We start from the raw sequence: 20,433 nt of genomic DNA on the forward strand, positions 1-20,433 counted from the left end.
GTGGAATCTGGTATGTGAACCAGCTGTATAGCAGCTCTGTGGTGACCTGTAATAAGGCTGATATGTGGTGTAGGTGTCTTGGAAATACCTCGAGTATGGAAGTTTGAGAGGAAGAATTGAGTAGTGAAATAGACTGAAGTTACTGGGGTTTATTCGGTCTCCTTTTTATTTTCTGGTTTTTCAGACTTTTGTTCTAGTCAATTTGATGCATAAAGGTGCCTCTTTTAAGACTTAAGGACTTGTAAATTCTTTAATGAGACCACTTAAATAGTGACAACATGATATTAATAGGGGCTATGTAGTTATGAGTTAGTACCCTCTAGCGTAGTGTTGTGTTTTGTGGGTTTTTTGTTTAGTGGTTTTTTTTTTTGTTTGTTTATTTGGGTTTTTGTTTGTTTGTTTGTTTTGGGGGGGGGTGGTGGTTAAGGCAGGTTTTAATACCTTCTTTTCCTTCTTTTACTTTCTTGCAATGTAGCACTTGTATTTTTTTCCTGGGCAAGACAAGCAGTCCTCACAGCTTCAGTGTGGGAAGCTGGGAAGTATGAGGTGGAGACTGCTGGGGAACTGATAGGCATGCACAGCAAAGCAGCCATGAGTAGTGGAGCGTGAAGGATTTAATACCTGAACATTATGCACATCTCTTGTATCAATTGGTAGCCAACAAATGTCTGCATGTGCTGATGTGTTTCTTTTCACAACTTTGAGTCAGAATTTACTGAGGAGTAGACAGGAGCTGAGGGAAATGATAAAACTGAGAGCATTTCTGTCCATCTCTGTGTTATTTGAAACCTTAATGCACTTCACAGAGGTGCTTTATTTTGACGTCTCCTTCCTTCCTACACAGAAGAGTCAAAGCTGTCACCTTTTGTCTCTTGACCCACAGAGAGATAGACTATAGCAGAGTTAGGAAAGAATATAACTTTCTAACAAACCATGATTTTTCCATTTGTACCCTGACTGGATGTAGTTCCCCAGTACCCTGTCTTAGAAAAAACACGTTTAGAGTTTTAAGAGTTCAACAGTTTTGAAGTTCTTATGTTCTATGAGCATTGAATGAACAATGCTGTTTCTCAAAATGGTTGTGTTCCAAACTCACTGGGGTAGTAGATCACAAGTTCTCTCTTCAGCCCTTCCTTTATACTACTACCATACAGGAAGTTTCTTGGATGTGTGGTTTTTTTGGATTGATTGGGGTTTTTTTTGCCCGTGGAAAATTAGAAGACACTTCAGTTTCACAAACCAATTGTTTTGTGTAATTGCACACAATTACATTTTCAGATTGGCAGTGCATATAGAATTAATTTTTTTTCCTGAAAAGACCTTTCACTATATGCTTAATCTAATGAGAAGCCTGATCCTTGACTGGCTTAATATTGGTAAAAAATACTAGGACTTGGTAAAAATACTAAAGCAATCTGTTAATTCTCTTGGGGAAAATGCTGAAGTGAACATTCTTAATTCAAGCTCTTCATATGAACTTCCCATACTGGAATACTTTTCATCACTATATCAAGTTGGCAAAACTCATTTCAGAAAAGCATGGTTTTAGCAGCAAGTGTTATTCACCAGTGTCCAAAGAGGTAGAATGGATTTAACACTCGGTACTCTTAAAACTAATTTTTTTTAATAGACAAGATTCTGTAATTTAACTGCAGTCGGTTTTAGATGCAGAGATCACTATATGAAATCCATGTTTTGATATTAACAAAATGTAATGACTACTGTTAACGATCCTTGGCTTATGAAAGCTGTTACAACATCAGGGAAGCATCAATTGTTTATGCAGAGTCCTAAAATAAACTGAAATGATGTAACTTGCTCCATCCAAACTAAATTCCAGGATCTCTGATTTGTCTAGATCAGGATAAAGACTGTTAAAATAATGTATTTATTCACCCAGTAGTGAAAAGGAATAAAACTTTTTGGATTATGTAGTTTTGACCTCACTGCTTAAAGTTGCTTCATGGGACATTCTGTTCATCAGGCATGGTGTAATACTGCTGGACTGGTCCCGAGTGGATCAAGTTTTCAGTATTTCTAACGTGCCCTGTCTGTCTAAGAAACTTTGTTACAGGGTGCCTCACTCTGTCTGCCCTGCAATTGTTTCAGTTTGTGTTCCATTTTCACTTGTTTACATAGTAAACAATTGTTTCCCTATTAAAAAAAAGTCTTTGTAGAAGGAAGTACATGAAACTGAATAAATTTAAGAAAGAAGACAGACAAAGGTGAAACACTCAGGATGTGGTTGGTCATTTATTTGTATATGATGATCTACAGAAGTTACTTCAGAAATTTTCTGCACCTCTTTTTTTTCAGAACCTCTTTTTAGCAAGTTGCGTGTTCTTTAAATATCTCCTCTCCTGGCTTGGGACGTTGTTTATGTGTGTTTAGCAAAGCAGGAAGTAGTCCAGGCCCTGTCTAGTTTATCCAATTCCTGGTATGTGAAGTGAAGGGCAGCAAGCAAAAAAAGAAAGAAAAAAAAAAAGCATGGAAAAAGTGTGTGTTGAGTAAATACCTGTATCAGGATATTTACTGTTTGATAATGTTCTTGAACTCTTTTCTTCTGTTTTAATTAAAGACTGCTGATACTCAAAAGGAGTTTTACATCCGTGCCATTAAATGATCAGTGAAGTCACTGTCCAGCAGTTTTGGAAATTCTGTGTTTGTTGATGGGTAGGGGACAGTTTCTCCTAGAAAACTTTTGCATAAGGGTTTGACTGAACATTAAAAAGATAGAATCAAGCACGGGCTGAGTTGGAAAATACCAAGTTTGGAGTTTGAGCTGAGTGCTGTGTTAAACCTTTCCTGTTAGTACTTATTTCAGCTGTTCCACTTCTCATATATGAATTCATTTAATTTAAAGACTGTATTCAATGTGAAAGTTGCATCTGTAGGATTGTGTTCAAAATTTAGGAAATTCTTCAGTAAGGTTGAACTAATAATCTTTTCCATTAGCCCATTTTCTTTTCAATGCATCTGCAATGACTGTTCCTTCTGCTGCTGTGAAATCAAAATGCATATTTACTGGTAATTTGGAATTCAAATAGGGCATTATCATTTCATCATTGGAGAGTTGACATGCTCAGGATTTGGAATGCTCTTGTAGGTTGTCTTTTAGCTTTAAAAACCTTTTTTGCAGTAATTTGCTTTAATGACATACTTAAGACCTTCTATTTTAATACCAGAAACTAATGGGATTTTAACCTTAGTTTATTGTACCTGAAATGTAGACTTAATTAACTTTCTAACTTTTACTAAGCTGTAGATAAGTCTTAATGTGATTTGTGTGGAAGCATTTAAAGGTTTTGATTTAACTGGTCAGATACCTGCCTGTAATTCCATGCTGAGGAAAACACTGATAAATTGAAGTTGTCTTTTTGTTCCAATTCAATAAAGCTTTTGAGGTAGTCTTTCTCAAAGAACAGTTATGAGCTTCAACACTTGTGGAGTAAAAATAGGGTATTTGTAATGGTGGTCTGAACTTTTTAAAGCCATCTTTCATGACTCTTGATTTCAGTTGTCTCTGGAGGTGTTCAGAGTGTTCAGCAAGATAATTTTTTTTTTAATATTGCACTCACTTTTATCCGAAAATGTAGAATTTCTGCAATTTGCTTCCTTTCTGTAGATGCTGAGTGTTTTGAGCATTCCTGCACTATAATTTTACTATAACTTTTACTGTTTTCTAGACTTTCCTTCCTTTCATCTGATATTACTTATGCACATAGTAATTTGGATTTAATGAGTCTTCTCTGTTTTTCCTCTAATAGCTTTGCTTTGAGGGAGCATGCTTATCAAATGTTCAGATGAGTTTGACGTATTTTTTTTAAAAGCTTCAATACACAAATAAACAGGCATATGCTCTCAGGTTGATGTTTGATTTTATTAGCTTTGTGCAGTTTTAAAGAAAAACAGCAGTGAGTGTTTTAAATTGGAATATTTCTGGGTTTTACTAGAATTATATAATAAGTACATTTTTTTCCAAGATATTACACTGGCTAGCAGGGACTGTCTGAGTTACTAGATGTATTTGTTTGGGAATAGGCAAGGAAAGTTTTAAGGCCTTCTGCTGGGTTTGGTCTTTTCCTTTTTTTTTTTTTTTCATTAAATCCTTACCCAGACTGAATGGGAAATGCACTCTGCATTTGTACAATTCATTATTCCAATAAGATTGCATTATTGTAGTACAGAATAGTTTATCTTGAGTTGTGTAAAAGGGCTGCTATTAAAAAAGAAAAAAGAAAGAGGTATATTTGCATCCAAACTCACTTTCCTGCCATCAAATGTCAATTTTTTGACAACAGTGATTTGTCAGAACATTAAAGAATCATGGAAAAGTTAATATATATTTTTATTTGTGAGATAATTACTTGGATCGATGTGGAAAAAACTGTTGGTGTCTCTGCTATTTCAGATTGTATCCAGTTTTAAAACTACAACATCAAGGGCAATCTGTCAGCTGGTAAAGGAATATGTTGGCCACAGGGATGGTATTTGGGATGTCAGTGTCGCGAAAACTCAGCCAGTGGTGTTGGGAACTGCATCTGCTGGTAAAGTTTTGTGTTGCTTGAATATTTAGAAAATTCTGGTTAAGTCCCTAAGCTATAGCAAATACAGATCCAAAGCATACTTGAAAACTGAGCTCCACGCTGAAAGAGTCCTTCTAAGAAAGTTCTGTAGCTGAAAAATTATTAAAATTGCAATTTCCTTTCCCTTAGAAGGTTCAAGCATACTTATTGGTCTTTCTAAAGTATGTGCCAGTTCTCTTCCATGCATGTCACACTCTCCTTAGTCAGCTCTGGCATGTTGGGTGGGGTGGGTGGGTGGGCTGGGAAGCTTCTTGCTTGGGGAGGTCTCTGGCACAGAATTCCATACAGCTGGGTACAGAGATCCCTGCAGGCTTTCTAGCCTAGAGCCGTTTAGTCTTTGTTTTATAGAAGCTGTGCATGTGGTTTGCATATTCTTGTATTCTGTCTTTTGCCTCAGAACACAGGGACAGCTAAAAATCTTAATTTTCAGTCCTTTTTTCTTTATTAGATTTATTCCTTCCACTTAAGAGGGTACAAGTACTAATGAACAAGTTGCTAAATCTATTATAGTCCAAAAATCAATGTAGAGACTTGTGTAGCTTTGAAAAATTATTAGGGAAATAAAAAATAACCAGATAGAATCAGTCAATTTGAAATGACATTCTTTTGAAACTGGAACAGAATCCAAAGATACTGACTAGACTTTAATATTTACGGACCAGAAATCTCTGCTTCTTGAGCGAAATGGTACAATTTTTATGTGCCTGCTGAGGGGACATATTTTGTCTTTGTGTGGGACATCTTGTCTTTGTCCTGATTTAACTTGGAAACAGCCGTTCTCCAATTCAGCTCTAAGGTACTATTCACTTAAATTATTTATTCTTGGGTGTGGCAGGATAAAGGAGTGGCATTTGGAGTGATTTCCTTTTTAAATTAATTTTTTAGTGCTCTGCAGTGACCTGTATGGATTCAGGATTTCCATGCAGGAAGTAAATGGATTGTGCATAGAATTCCTGTTTGTAGTGGCTGCTTTTTTCACCATGGGATGTTTTCTCTGTTTTTTTCTGAGTCTCATGATACAGAGCTGGAGCATTATACAGATGTATATAACCAAGTTAGGAAGAATAGCAAAAGTAGAATTTGCCTTTCAATACTTGCTGCAAATTAATCTAATTAGGACAGCAAACTTTACTTTTTGGAGGAGATATGTGCAATGGTAAGAAAATGTTACATTTTGTATATAAGGTGGTAGTCAAGAGTTCTACATTTAAAATCTGTTTCATATGGTATGTGCTACAGTGGAAGATAACTTGTTTGTTGAAAGGGTAAAAATGAAAAACATACGTTTTTAACTATTTACAACTGCTTTTTAATCTTTGTAGATCACACTGCTTTGCTGTGGAGCATAGAAACAGGGAAGTGCCTTGTCAAGTATGTAGGGCATGTCGGCTCAGGTAAGATAAGGGCATGTTGTGAAAACTGGGAACAGAGCATGGGAAAGGGAAATGTGTTTTGGCTGGCTACAGAAATGTTTATTGTGGTTTCACTTGCAGGTTTGCCAAAATCATTAACAAGTCAATTGTGAAGTTCCACTAATTTTCATACAGAGAACGTTTTGTAATATGATTCTTTGTTGGAGAGGCACATTAAGACAGTTCTGCAAATGCTAAATGAGTAAATAAATCCATATAAAGAAATTCATAGTTATGACACTCAGAAGTTAAATGTCAGAACTCATTGTGGCCTCGTGCATGTGGAGAAGAAAAGAAGTTTATATAATCAGAAATTAGCTGTCTTGCAGGATCTGTGTTAGATTTGGGTTAGAAATTACAGATGCTGGATGAATATCTTTTTGCACTACTTTGTTTAAGATCCCATATATAATTTGCTGCATAATACAAAGATCTTGTTTTTAAGTCAGTTAATTAATTTATTTATTTCTTTATTTCAGTATTTCTTTCTTTATACCAGTATGAATATTGTGGAAACTGTTTTTTAAACCCCTCTTTAAGTGGGGAGGTACAGTGCAGTGAATGTTTTTGATGTTAATCTTAATTTTTGGTGTCCAATTTGACAAGAACTTGATTAATCCCCTTCTACCTCTTAATGAGTTAGAATACAGGATTTTATGGACCAAAACTGGAGGGGTTTTCCATAGCTTTAACTTGCTGTTGTGAACTGAGCACTTTGAGTGATTGTACCCTGGGAAAGTGAGGAACCCAGTTATTGACCAGGATTGTTTGTGTGATGTGCTGAGTTATTAACCAAACTTTGTGGCAAAGGTACAAGTAGAATTAAGTTCTCTAGAACTGCTTCGGGTGTGAGTTGTACTTTTTTTTCCTGCTACATGACTTTTAGCTCCTACAGCACAAAGATAAAGGCGTAGAAACAATTGGTAAAATGTTAATGCCTTCAGATAGCTCAGGTTGTTTGCTGCATGGACCTTTAACTTTTATAAAGTCATGTTTGAAAACTTCACTCATTTGAACTGGTAGTTTTTAAAAATTGCTATTTGGATAATTATGAAAATACTAAGTTCTAACTTGCATTTAAACAACTGTGTTTGAACAATAATAACAACAAATTATATTTTATATAAATTTTATATAACTATATAAATATATAAATGATAATAGAAATAATGTATTTTTTATGTAATAAAACCTTTTTTTTCATTTGACAGTTGATTTGAAATGGTACAAAGGTTTTGGATGCCAGCAGTTGGTGCTGAGAGTTAGTTCAGTTTAAGGAGTATCTTTTTAGACTCATTACACCATGCTCTCCTGACAACATATGCATCTATTTTACTTGTATAATGGATGGAAATTAATTCTAAATTCTGTCTTGAACAGAATCTTGTGCACTGAAATGAAATGCAGAGCTTTGTTGGTTGATAGAATTCTTGCAGGACATCATGTTTTGATTACATATGGTTGCAGGACTGAAATTTGACTGGTGTTGCATCATGTTTTCAGGCATTTGTTCTTGCAATACTAAGTAATAAGCAGAATGTTGATGGTAACATACAGTAAATTTTCATTAAATTAGAAATAATTATGAATACATAAATTCTCTTTATGGAAGTCCAGAGCACTATCTCCTGTCAGTTTACATATGATTTGAATATAGTTTGTTCATCTTCTCTAACATGAACCACTTGTACTATATTCAAGAAATAACTTGCTAGAAAATGTGTTGTTGTATAATCAGTTGTAGCTGCTTTCCTTGATACTACGCTTTTATATCACCTAAAAGATTGCTACCAAAAGTTGCTGAAAACTTAAGATGACCTGATTTTTCAATGCTTTTAATGATAAAATATTGTGAAAGAATTATTTTAGTATACAAACTTAAAACTTTATGTTTTTTTCATACAGTAAACTCCATAAAGTTTCATCCCACTGAGCAAGTGGCTCTTACAGGTATGTAAAATTTTTTCATATGTTAAGTATATTAATCTTGATGGAAAATAAGTGTAATTTGCTAATTTCTTGTGGTTGTAGCCTCTCTCCCTATTGCTTTGTCAGCAGCCTTTTTGATTGAATTATTTTTATATTTGAAGGCATAACAAATCAGAGCTAGATCTTGCCATCTGTGTTTTTCATGTCATGTTGTCATTTGTGCTTGCCTGCTCCAAACCAGACACTTAGAATCATACATCAGCAGAATGTTCTGGAATTCATCCCAGAATACTCAAAGAACTGGTGGGCAATATGGCAGGATACCTCCTGATTACCTACTAAAGTTCTTGGGAGTCTAGAGAAGTCCCTTCTGACTAATGTTACACCAGTATTACAAGAAGGGAATGAGGGAAGACCCATGGAACTACAGACCTGTCAATCCAATCTCAGTTCCTGAAAAAATTATGGAGATTATACTGGGTACTGCTGAAAGGCATTTAAAGAATAATGTGGTCAGCAGGCACTGTCAACATGGATTCATAAAGGGAAGGTCCTGCTTAATTAATTTGACATCCTTCTAGGATAAGGTGACCTGCCTAGTGGAGGAAGGGAATGTGGTGGATTAAGTTTTTCTGGTTTTTTTAGTAAGGGTTTTGGTACTGTCCTTCACAGTGCTCTGGACAAGTTGTCCAGCTGTGGTATGAGCTGGTTCATGGTGTGCTGTGTGGGCAGCTGTTGAAGGGCAGAGCTCAAAGGGTTGTAGTAAATAGGGCTGCATCTGGCTGGCAAAGAATCACCAGTGGTGTTCCTCAGGAATCAGTTCTAGGGCAGCCCTGTTCAATAGATTTATCAGTGGCCTGGATGCAGGAGCTGAATGCATTGTTAGCAAGTTTGTTGGTGATGTCAAACTGGGAGGTGCTGCTGATTCTCATGAGGGACAGGAGGCCTTTCAGAGGGATCCAAATCAGTGAGAGCACTGGATGATGATTAACAGGATGAAATTTAACAAGTTCCAGTGCCAGATGCTGCAGCTAAAACAGAGTAATGTTGAGCTTGAGTATAAATTGGGAGAGGAATGGCTGGAGAGCAGCTGTGTGGGATTAGAACATGTTTGTTCTGACCATAGCAAGGACAATCTTAGTTTGTCCTTAGTTAATAATCAATAAGTCTATTTTAAAACAGATGGAGTTAAAATCACACGGTACCTTCTGAGCTGTATACTGCTACTAGTTAAACTGAGCTGTTTAAGGCAAAAGAGGAATAGCTTCACACTTGCTATTTTGAGTTTCTCATTAAAACCATGGTAAAAACATTTAATGGAAGAAATCATTGATTAAAGAGCCCCAGTATTTTGAGAATCAGTAAATGAATATCTGGTGATGTATTAAATGTCTTCTTCAAATGTTGCATATTGAGCAGTGGTGAGACTCGTGTTCTGATGTGTAGTTTTCAAGTGCATGTTTCACTGTAGGAGTGATTAATTAGGTAGCTGCTTATATCTTGCATAATGAGTTATGTTTCAGAGGTTGAGACTTGTTTACCATAAAGTTCATAATGGTGTCGTTAGGAAAAAATGCAACTTAGTATTAGACAGTAAATGTAATATTAAAGCTTGTTTTTATTGCCCATGGAAATACTCCTATTTATTCTCTCTCTCTCTCTTTTTTTTTTTTTTTTTTTTGCTTCTTTTCCCCTGTGCAGCATCTGGAGACCAGACAGCTCACATCTGGAGATACATAGTACAGTTGCCTACACCTCAGCCTACTGCAGACTGCAATGTAAGCAATCAACTTCCTGCAACTAAACTAATTGCACAGCAATTTCATCAGATAGAGGTTTTATTATAAGATTGAATGTTAAATTTACACATAATTTAAAAACTACATGATTTCAGGACTGCCAAAGGTGGGATTTTAAGGTTTTAGTTTAACAGCTGTATTTCAGCTTTACTTTGAAAATAGACTCCCTTCATGTTTTCAAAGGCATTTGGTGCCATTTGGTGCAGCATAGAGTTTGCAGTTTCAAGTAGATGAATTGACTTTTTATTCAAGGTAGTAAATGTGTAAATGAACTATAAATGAACAGTCGAATAACTTCTTTCTTGTAATAATGAAGTTCTCTTTAAACTGGTTAAATTTTTGTAGTGTAACTTACTGAGGCAACTGTATTAGCTATAGCTGCTAATGGATTAAAAAGTGATAGTAAAGACTTGTAATGTTGGCATTTATTTAATCGAGTCTTTATTGATTTCTAATCAACCCTTGCCAGCTCACATCAGACTGTCTGATTTTGTTGTCCCCAGGCCTTTATTTCATCAGTATTTACTCTAGCCTGTCAAATGCTTGTTTTACTTAAAAGCAGCCTTACTAAATTGTGGAGAAAACATAGTTTATAGCATGAGCTTCTCAGTAGGCTAAGTAGGGGCAAGAGTTGACTCTATAATATGAGATAGATTTCTGAATGGAAAATGTTTGATTCAGTTTATTTGATTTGGCATTTCCATTTTGAAAGAAAATATAAATGTTATCTTTTCCACTCCCATGTGACTCCCAAGTAACATAAAAGAAAGATGTTTTTGTCTTGTGTAAGTGTAAAAGGAGTTCAGAGAATGATGTTTAATGATGAGGAAAATAATTTATTTTGCATCCAGTTTACATCAGCACTGCATGATGACTGTGAATTGACCAACAGACATATATTGCTGTAATGATTTTATTTTTAATGGATAAAAATATGCCTGTAAATTATTGACTTCCCAAAGATTGACATAGATAGTGTCCTGTTAGATGCTTCCTTTAAAAATTGAAAGGAGACAAGTCACTTCATAATGTGCTGCAATGAAACTCTAGGGCAATACACTTACCAGATCGTAAAGGGGTCTGATACTCAGAACTAAAGAGTTTGGAGGAGATTTTAAAATGAAGCAGAAACATGAATCATTTCTATTGGAAAAAAACTCTGAAGATCATCAAGTCCAGCTGTTAACCCAGCACTGTCACAGCCCTCTACTAAACCATGTCCTTAAGGGTAACGTTTACACATCTTTTAAATACCTCCAAGGATGGTGATTTCACCACTTTCCTGGGTAGCCTATTGCAAGGCTTGATAACCCTTTTGGTGAAGAAATTTTTCCTAATATCCAGTCTAAACATGCCCTGGTGCAACTTGAGGACACTTCCTCTTGTCCTATCACCTGTTCCTTGGGAGAAGACACTGACACCCACCTGGCTGCACCCTCCTTTCAGGGAGTTGTAGAGAGCAATGAGGTCTCCCCTGAGCCTCCTCTTCTCCAGGCTGAAAAACTCCAGTTCCCTCAGCTGCATATCAGCAAGTTGTTAAAAGGAGTTATTAGAACTGCATTTAACTTACTGGTTATATTCCTTCAACTGAGTTTGATAGTGAGTACTGGAATAGGCTGAGTGCAGCAGAATTAATTTACCCACATTCACATTAAGGGGATTGCAAAATGTAACTTAGAGGCGTTCCTTCCCTTTTATTCTACATGTTTTTTCCCTTGCATTTACAGCAAGTGTCTGGAGAGGATGAAGTTGAAATATCAGATAAAGATGAACCTGATGGAGATGGAGATGGTTCCAGTGATTGCCCCACTGTCAGAGCCCCATTAACTTCACTGAAAAGCCATCAAGGAGTAGTCATAGCAGCCGACTGGCTTGTGGGAGGGAAGCAAGCTGTGACAGCATCATGGGACAGGACAGCAAATCTGTATGATGTAGAGACTTCTGAACTTGTCCATTCTCTTACAGGTATTTGTTCACTCACAAAAAAGTTAAATTGGTGGTTTTTATATGAGCGATTCTTTGTAGATACTAAAACATTGAGAAAAGTAAGTTGTTTCTCTGGAGCAGGGTGTGAGTGTGTACCATCTGCTGCTCAGTGCTGTAGTAGTTTTAAAAATTACAGTCTTATAAATCCCCTGAGCATGAATTTGTCTTCTTTTAAGCTTATGATTTAACCTATGAAAAAATAGTTGTTTAAATGGAATGTACCCAAATTTTAGTTCTTGCAAAAGGCTTTTGCTGTGTTCATGGTGTGTTAAGCAGCAATAACTTACGCTACTGAATGTGAAATAATTAGTGTGGTTTTTGCCTTCAAACACATTCCCAAACTTTTACAACAGTAACAGGATTAAAGTTCAAAATGATCATTACTCCTTTCTGTTTGGGAAAAAGGGAAAACATCATCAGCATTTCATTCCAAGTATATGTGGAAATGAAGTCTGATTTTACATGTTCTCATGTGTGATTGTAGGACACGACCAAGAGCTCACGCATTGCTGTACACATCCCACCCAGCGTCTCGTGGTGACATCGTCACGGGACACCACCTTCCGTCTGTGGGACTTCAGAGATCCTTCTATCCATTCTGTGAATGTCTTTCAGGGCCACACAGAGTAAGTGACAGCTCCTTCACACATTTTCACAAGTTCGAAAAGTTGCAAATCTGCCCAGAACTGTTCTTGTGTGCTTTTAGAGGTACTGAGTCCATTCCTGTTTTGTGAGACTGATTTTCACAGAAACCCCCAATTGTCTTCCTTCAAATGTAGCACAGCAGTACATCATTTCCAAAACAGCAGCCAGGGCTCTTGGTGTGCTGTTGCTCATATGGTAAGTCTTGATAAAAATTGTTACAATTAAAGGCGTTTTAAGGTATGAGGTTCTTTTTGGCATTGGTTATCCTTGCAGTTTGGGGTTATTGCTGTGATGCAGTGGATCAAGCAGATTGCCTCTGCTGGTCTTGATACTCACTGTGAAGTAAAGGTTACTCCTTTGAAACGAGTGGATAAAAAAGGATTAACTTCTACTCTTAAAAGCTTCTAATTTTTACATAAAATAAGAAATAAAAGTACAGGCACCGATTGCCATGTTCTGTCAAAACAGTGGTTCTGATGTAACAGTTTTAGTTACCAGTTTAGGCCTAATGTTATTATACTGACTACTATTGAATATGGACAAGTGTAGTTCTGAGAATTTGTGTTCTGGTGTTTACTTAACTTTCTGGTTTTTGGAGCTCTGATACATGGAAAGAGCAGGTGTAACTTGGAAATACTTTACCCAAGGAAGCAAATCTTTTCTTGACTTGTCAATGTTTGAGCTTGACCACTTTTTTATAAAAGATTTCACCTCCCTTCAGAATAAAAGATGATTGTTAATCCTAGCTCAAAATACAAACCCCAAGTATTTATTCACATTTCTGTTTTTTGTTAATTCAAATGAGTAATTGACATTATGACTGAATTTCAGTACCCTCTTTTTCATTTTCTCAAGCTATTGACTAGCCTATATATAAACTAAAACCTCTTTAACCCCCTCTGTCCTGGACTCCTGAGCTTGATAAATTACTTGGTGCTTCACAATCATCCTGTATAAGTGGCCGTCTTCTCCTGATAGAGCAGTAAGCTTGATTTTGTGGCCTACATCCTAGAATTGTTTCATCTCATCACTTTTGTATTCTTCTATCACTTTTCCTAGAATGTTGTATAAAGTTGGAAGGTTTTGTCTCCATTGGTGCTTGCTTTTTCTCCATGCCGATTAACTGCTTTGTCTCAAGATGTTTTTTTAGAGAAATGACCAAGACTGACATTTGTGTTTTCCCATATATTTGCTGAGACCAAATGATGTTGATCTTGGGTGATGGTGCATACTGTAAAAACTGTTAGCTGGTGTTTTGGCTTCTATTGCTGAGACCTGTAAACTAGCAGATTATTTTTTAGAAATGGAACAGACCTTGTGCAACCTCTTCAGTCACTCTTACTCTAGCTTCTAATAATCTTCAGATTTGTGTTTTTCTGCTGTATCAACTGTCTCTGTTTTGTACTTTGAATGTATGAGTTTTTAGTATTGACGTAGGCTTTTTCACCAAATACACCCTAAATCTGATGGTCTCAAAACTGATTTTACTTTTCAGTGGCCAGGGCTGCTGAGGTCTCTCATTTGTGGAAGGGGTAATTCTGTTACAGAAGGTGTTTCACTGATGAGTGCAGACAGAGCAGAGATGAGGGTTGATATTTTTGCAGTTGAGACGTACATTGAGGAATTTTATTTTTGTTCTTTTATTATAGAGCCTAATGGCAAAATATTTTTAAATTACCCTCAATCAACACGGCAACAATCTTTTCACATTAAGCAGCATAGAATAAACTACTTTTTTTTTTTTTTTTTTTGCTTTTCTGTATGTCTGTTTGAATAATTTGCCAAGTACTTAATATTTTGATAGGCCCTTGGCATCAGTTCTGTAAATTGGATGTTACAGTTGTTAACGCTGATGATATAAAGTCCTCAACCATAAGTTTTAACACCCTCTGGCTGAATAGTACCTGATGAGTCTGGCGCTCACAGAGCATCTATTTTGTCACCAGATCAACTCCTAATGCGCTTTGCCAATATAATTAGATGCCAAACATCTCAATCCTGAGGCCAGCATTCCGTGCTGGCTGTGTCCTACACCCAAAATCTCGTTCCCTGCGATCCCTCCGTCCCCGCGGTCCGCACCGCAGCCTCTTACCAGCAGGTGGCAGCAGCGCCGCGGCGAGCGCCCGGCCCGGCCCGAAGGCGGCGGCGCGATCTCAGCTTCCTTTAATTAATTCGCCTTAATGAGCGACACTGACGGTGTGCGCCAAACGGCTCGTTATCGTGGAAAAACTAAAACCGGTGCTGATGTGGTGAGAGACTAAAGAAGCCTGCTATAGACAGAGCACATAAAGCTTTTATAGAGTTAATTGATGTCAGCCGATGAAGAGTTGCAGTGCATTGCCATGTATGTCAAAGTGATGGGATGTCACCGTCTATGAGAGATTATTTGTATCTTAAGTGGACTAGGAAATCACCTGTCATTTTGGTGTCCTGAACATGGCTATATTAAAAGCAGAATGTTTCTTATCATTTACTATTAAGACAGTTTAAGAAAATAAGTTCTCTTCCAGTAAGACCAAAGGAATCATTGTGATTAGCCTGTTTGTCTTGAGCTGCTTGCATTGATAATTGTTTTGATTTAAGAGGTAATTTTAGAATTGCCAACTGTATGTTAGCTTGTTCCAATGGTAAACATTTCAACTTAGCTTTTGGCAAATTCTATACATTGCTTGTTGCAGTGTTTAATTAACTTCCCTGTTAAACTTTTTGTGCCTCCCTAGTCTGCCCAGCTTCAGATTAATCTTTTGGATTTTTTTATCTTCAAGTGTTTTGTTTCCTATGTTAATTATAGAAGTTTACTGTATTTTCTTCTTGTATTTTCTGTTCTTATTTACAAGTTACCTATTTTGCCTCAGAGTGTGTTTCTAAGTATATTTTGACATTTATAGACTACGTATAGTACATTGATATTACTTTTGCCCTTCAAGTCTGCATTCACCTGGGATCTTTTTTAAGTTGTGTCTTCCCATGGAAGTTTCCAGTTTAAACATTGCTTGTTTAAATTGTTCATATGTATGTGTGTGTGTGTTTGTATAAATATCATTGTTTTAGTTCAATAAATGACTTTGCCTGTGCCCTGCTCACATAGCAGTAAAAACATCTTGCCACTTACAGTTTTTAGATTTGCTGTGCCCCCAGTTCATCTCACTTACTTATTCTTTCCTGATGAAAAAACATGAAATGCTGTGAAAATAAGACTGATGTTTGCTTAAATATAAGTATTTTTTATTGTCTGGTTCTGTATGTGCACCAATAGGAATCTGTCTTACTAGTGCTGTGAATCCTCAGTCACATCCCCGTATGAAGAGTTTAACAGAGCCCTAGGAGAAGATTATATTTGTTATAATCCAGGCACTAACTTGTGGCCTGTTAACTAAATTGATTTCCTGAGCTAAAGCCTCCAAAAATCATACTTGTGGCTCGTATTCCAATATCTTTCTTCCAGCAGATACTGCTTTGAAATACATGATTGATAACAACAGCTGTTCTCCTATTGAGAAATTATTCAATTTAGAGGTTATTGATTAAAACTCTCCAAACTGAACTAAAATTTTGTTCTGTGGAGCAAAATGGTTCTGGCATCTACATGGCAGTTTTCATTCCACTTCACTTGTACTTTCCCTTGCTGACACCTGCATAGCCCATCTTGTCCCAGCTGTGAAGGCCTTGCTTTTCCCAGCAGGGTGGCCTAGTTGAGTAATTCTGGTGTTGACATGCTCTCAAATATCTACTTGATGAGTTTTTCTGTCCTTTTAAGCACTCTGCGTGTTCTGGGTTGTGTCTTGATGTGTGGAGCCTTCTGAAATGTTAATGCTGGAAATGTTTACCAATTGTAGCTTAAAAAAAAATCGTGGTCTATACAAGTCTAGCCAGTACTTTACAGATTTTATACATTTGTTCTGACAGTTTAGTAACATAGAAAATAAATTAATCCCATAGGGGCAGCAGAATGTTTATTAGCTAGTGGATTTATATACAGTGTTTAAACTACAGCTTTTGCAATACATTTGAAGTATATTGATACCTATATGCAGCTGAAAAATTACTTGGTAAATAAAGGGTTTTGTTTTCTTTAGTGGCTGTCAGAGGTACACACTGGCTGGGGGGACATTGCTCTTGGAATGCTTGAAAAAAAATATGCAGGGCTTCCAAATCTGTACTTGCAAATACGATCCTTCAAAGAATAAAGTGATGTCTTCAGCAGCAGCTTTGGGTTGCTATTCTTAAGTGAATATCCTTTGTTAATGCTTTTTGGTCGTTCAGTATATAGTTATGCACCATCTTGCCATGGCAATTAAATGCATTTTTGGCTTTAAAACCCCCCATAAATTGGAGTGGGTACTTTTGTCCTAGCTCAAAAAAATTACAAAGTTTGTTTACTATTTCCAAACTTACTGAGCTTTGTGGTTGGATTGGGCCAGTGCATCAAGCATGAGTGTGTGTTAGCTGTGAAATCTGTATCTGTGCACTACTTTCTGGGCAAACTCAGGAAAAAAATTGCTGATTGTGGATCTTATGTTATTTCTTACAATGAGCTTATAGCTCTTTTCAACTGAAGCATATTCCATCTCCTTTTTCTCTGCTTGTGTGGCTCTAAGAGACCAGAAGGGAAAGTTCCTGTTCATTTGCTGCCTGTATGTCTCTGTGCAGCTGAAGGGTGAGTTGTGCTTCATCTTGAGAACTTAGAGAACTGCAAATATGTCTTGTTTCAACTTTAGGTTTTCCAACTCCTATGTTTGCTGAAGAATCTGCATTAAAATATATAAAAATTACTAAGCAGCTGCTGATTAGGATGCTGGGCTGAATTCTGACATTTAGCAAATTGAGAGTTAAAGTCAAAATGGCATTGTATTTCAAGAGACTAGTAATTGCTTTAGTTTTTGTGGACACTTGGGTTTGCCAAGGTCAGCTGGCTTTCTCAGATTCTTGGGTCTGCTAGATTTAATTCTCATACCTTATTTGTGTCTCTCTTTAATATGTTGTTCTTGAAAGAGCAAGTCATAGAAGGGGGAGAAGTGCTTTTTCTCCAGGCAGTGATGTCATTAGACATTCCTGTTGGGGAACAGTCTTATTCTAGATATGCCCAATATTACAAGGTCACTGCTATGTATTCTTATTTAACCACACTTCCTTGGTGAAGTTAAAGCATGTGTAGATGTTGTCCTAAAAATGCAGGCTTTGCACCTTTGACTAAATCTGTGCTTGTGCTTTTAGTCAAAACCTTTTGTGCCAGACAAAATTTAACAAGTTGGATGCTATCAGTGCTGGTTGATCAGTCTAACACATCTGTGTTTTTCAAGATAGTCCTGTTCTTGCTTCAGTTATTAATGATTTTAGTGTTGCTTTGTCTACCATTTTTCTGTTGTTTCTCATCAAAGAATGCCTTAGGCATTCCCCATGTGTGGATATCTCAATCTAGCTTCTGTAAGAAATGCAAAATTTTTGTGATGAAACATTCAGTTTTCTCCCCAAGTCTCACTGATTAACTAAATGTTTTTGATATTGCTGTTAATATTCCTACCTTATTTTTTCTGCTGAGGCACTTTTTTTTCTCTTCATTTAATTGAAAAAAGACTCCAAACTTGGATTTCACACACTATTCTGATCCTACGTTTACATATTGAATATTCTTTAAATGAAGATTATGGCCTGGGCTCAAAGCTCTAGGGTTAGCTTTGTTGAAATGCTTCCAGTGCTTCTGAATATTTGTACAAAACCTTTTGGTTTACGTTTACTTTATTATTTATAGACATAACAGAGCATAATAAGAATTCAATGTTTTCTTAGTCTTGTTAGCAATCTTAATGACTGATAGCTCAGAGATCCAGCTTTGAATATACCTCACTTCTCATGCTGAGTGCTTCTTCAATGATCTCTTTCAGGACAGACTAGGGCCACCATGTTTTACGTGCCTTCAGCCCATCCAAGTTACCACTCCTTGCTCTCTTGCACAGCTTGAATTCCCAGTTTTCTCTTCTAACATTCCCCAACCTGATACTGGCATGGAGTTATCAAAGTGCCACTCTCTACAGGTCTCTGAAAGGAGATTGTAGCCAGGTCAGTCTCTTCTCCCAGGCAGTCGGTGACAGAACAAGACGAAATGGTCTCAAGCTACTAGGGGAGGTTTAGGTTGGACATTGGGAGGAATTTCTTCACAGAAAGGGTGATTAGACATTGGAATGGGCTGTCCAGAGAGGTAGTGGAGTCATGGTCCCTGGAGGTGTTTAAGAGACTGAATGTGGCACTCAGTGCCATGCTATGGTTGACATGGTAGTGTCTGGTCATAGGCTGGACTTGATGACCTCAGAGGTCTTTTGCAACCTGAATTAATCTGTGATTCTGTAATTCTTTAATGGTTTGTCTTACCATTTCTTAAGTTGGAGAAAAAAAACTGCTGCTATTTGGACATAAATCCACTGACAGACTTGGGGAATTATGTGGAATTATGTGTGTAGCTCTTCCTGCAATCGAGTGCTTTTAGCAATTTTGAAACCTGAATGCACTCAAATGTGGAGATCCTGGTGCACTCCTCACCTGGGCCTCTTGTGGCCAATGCCATCTCATTTTGAGGTGGGCAGTGGAGTTGTCCACATCTGGAGGTTTTAAACACAGTTCCTGGCTTGCCCTCAGGCTGCAGACTGCTTGATGTGGGGATATGCTTTGTTCCCCTAAAACAAAGGAAACTTGTGTCGAAAATGTGATACCAAATTGAGCTTCCTTTAGGTTTTGTTTCTCAATTTTACCACTTAAAATGAGATGCATATTTGAGCCCTCAAATTTTGCAGTTTGCATATGACTGTAGGTAGTTGTATGTATTCAAATTACCTTGAATAATTGTATCTGAAAGCTCTGGTTTAGTTCATTTTTATCCCACACACAGATTTATACATGTAGATGCCTGTTCAAGGCCATGAAAATGTGTTGTCTCCCAGTTTGATGGTAAATCCCAGTTTAGGTTACAAATCAAAATGGAAAAAGCAGTGTTAACTTCTTTTTTGGTGCATTGCCAGTGAGAGTTCTGCATCAGCATTTCATGGTCCAACATTTTCAACGTTTTTCCTTGCCCCCCCTTCCCCTATGTGTGAAATTTCAGCAGATTGTTATGCAAAGCAGTTTTGTGTCTCAGTGTGACTGGGGAGACAGCTGTTCGGCCTAATGAGGAGTGCGAGCGCCACAGCATTTCTGGTGATTGAGACCCACGCAGGGAGCAGGATGTTCGAGGCCAGGCACTGGTGTGTGGTGAGGAAGTGCCATGCTGTCAGCTGGAAGTACACGCTCGGCTGCTCCCCATGACAAGATAAATGAGTTTTGCTGGGGTTTGGCGGAGGCTGAAGCTTTTTTGGAGAATAGTTGTAGCGCACCAAACTCCCTGTGGGACCCACAGTTTGAAGTGTCGTAAGACGGCTTCCTCTTTGCTTGTTTGTTTTTTTTTTTTTCTTTAATGTCCTACAATACCTGTCATCTTTTTGAGTTATTAAAAATCTAATGTCTTCTAGCATTTAATTAACATGGGGGCTGATGATCTTTTGTTGACACTTTTTATTAATTTAGCCAAGGGGATGTTAACCAGAGTTTTATCGGGGTTAGAACAAACTGAAGACTAATACAAACAAAAATTAAATCTAGCCACATGAAAATAGAGGAAAAAAGCTTTTAATTTTTGTGATATGGGTGGGGTTATGGAGGCAATACTTTTAAAAGATTATTTGTTTATTGGCTGCTTCTATTAGCTTCTTTCTTCCCACAGACTTTGCATCCCTTTCTTTCTTCTCACCATTCTCCCTTAGCTGGGCTGAAATTCTTGTTTAGTTTATAAGTAAGAAGTGGCTTTTCTTCTTGTTACGATTTTATTTTAATCAAAAAACCAAATAAACACAAAGCCAAGAAAAAAAATTGCTGAGGTGATTCTGTCATTTTCAGAGATGCCCCAGTTGGAGTATCAGAGGAGACAGAATGGAATTTGTACTGCGTAAGATCTATGAGCACAGCACTTGCTCCTGTTTTAAGTCAGTAGCATTGAGCATGTCTTTGAATTTAGATGCATGTATTTTTTTTTTAATATCAACTCATTATGTT

General features: G+C 37.1%; 1 protein-coding gene across 3 annotated transcripts in view; it reads left to right on the top strand.

Annotated features, from left to right (window-relative positions):
* The window catches only part of WDR37 (WD repeat domain 37), a 43,678-nt gene that overhangs the window by 14,779 nt on the left and 8,466 nt on the right, over positions 1–20,433 (top strand). For all 3 annotated transcript variants that reach the window (XM_088159333.1, XM_014872262.2, XM_014872261.2), the window contains 6 exons: positions 4,412–4,547; positions 5,909–5,980; positions 7,904–7,948; positions 9,629–9,705; positions 11,454–11,691; positions 12,197–12,338. In XM_088159333.1, coding sequence (XP_088015459.1) covers positions 4,412–4,547; positions 5,909–5,980; positions 7,904–7,948; positions 9,629–9,705; positions 11,454–11,691; positions 12,197–12,338 — 710 coding nt within the window. The remainder of the gene's footprint in view (positions 1–4,411; positions 4,548–5,908; positions 5,981–7,903; positions 7,949–9,628; positions 9,706–11,453; positions 11,692–12,196; positions 12,339–20,433) is intronic.

The sequence above is a fragment of the Sturnus vulgaris genome, chromosome 1 (assembly GCF_052056855.1).
Source record: "Sturnus vulgaris isolate bStuVul1 chromosome 1, bStuVul1.hap1, whole genome shotgun sequence".
In the NCBI taxonomy this organism is placed as follows: Eukaryota; Metazoa; Chordata; class Aves; order Passeriformes; family Sturnidae; genus Sturnus; species Sturnus vulgaris.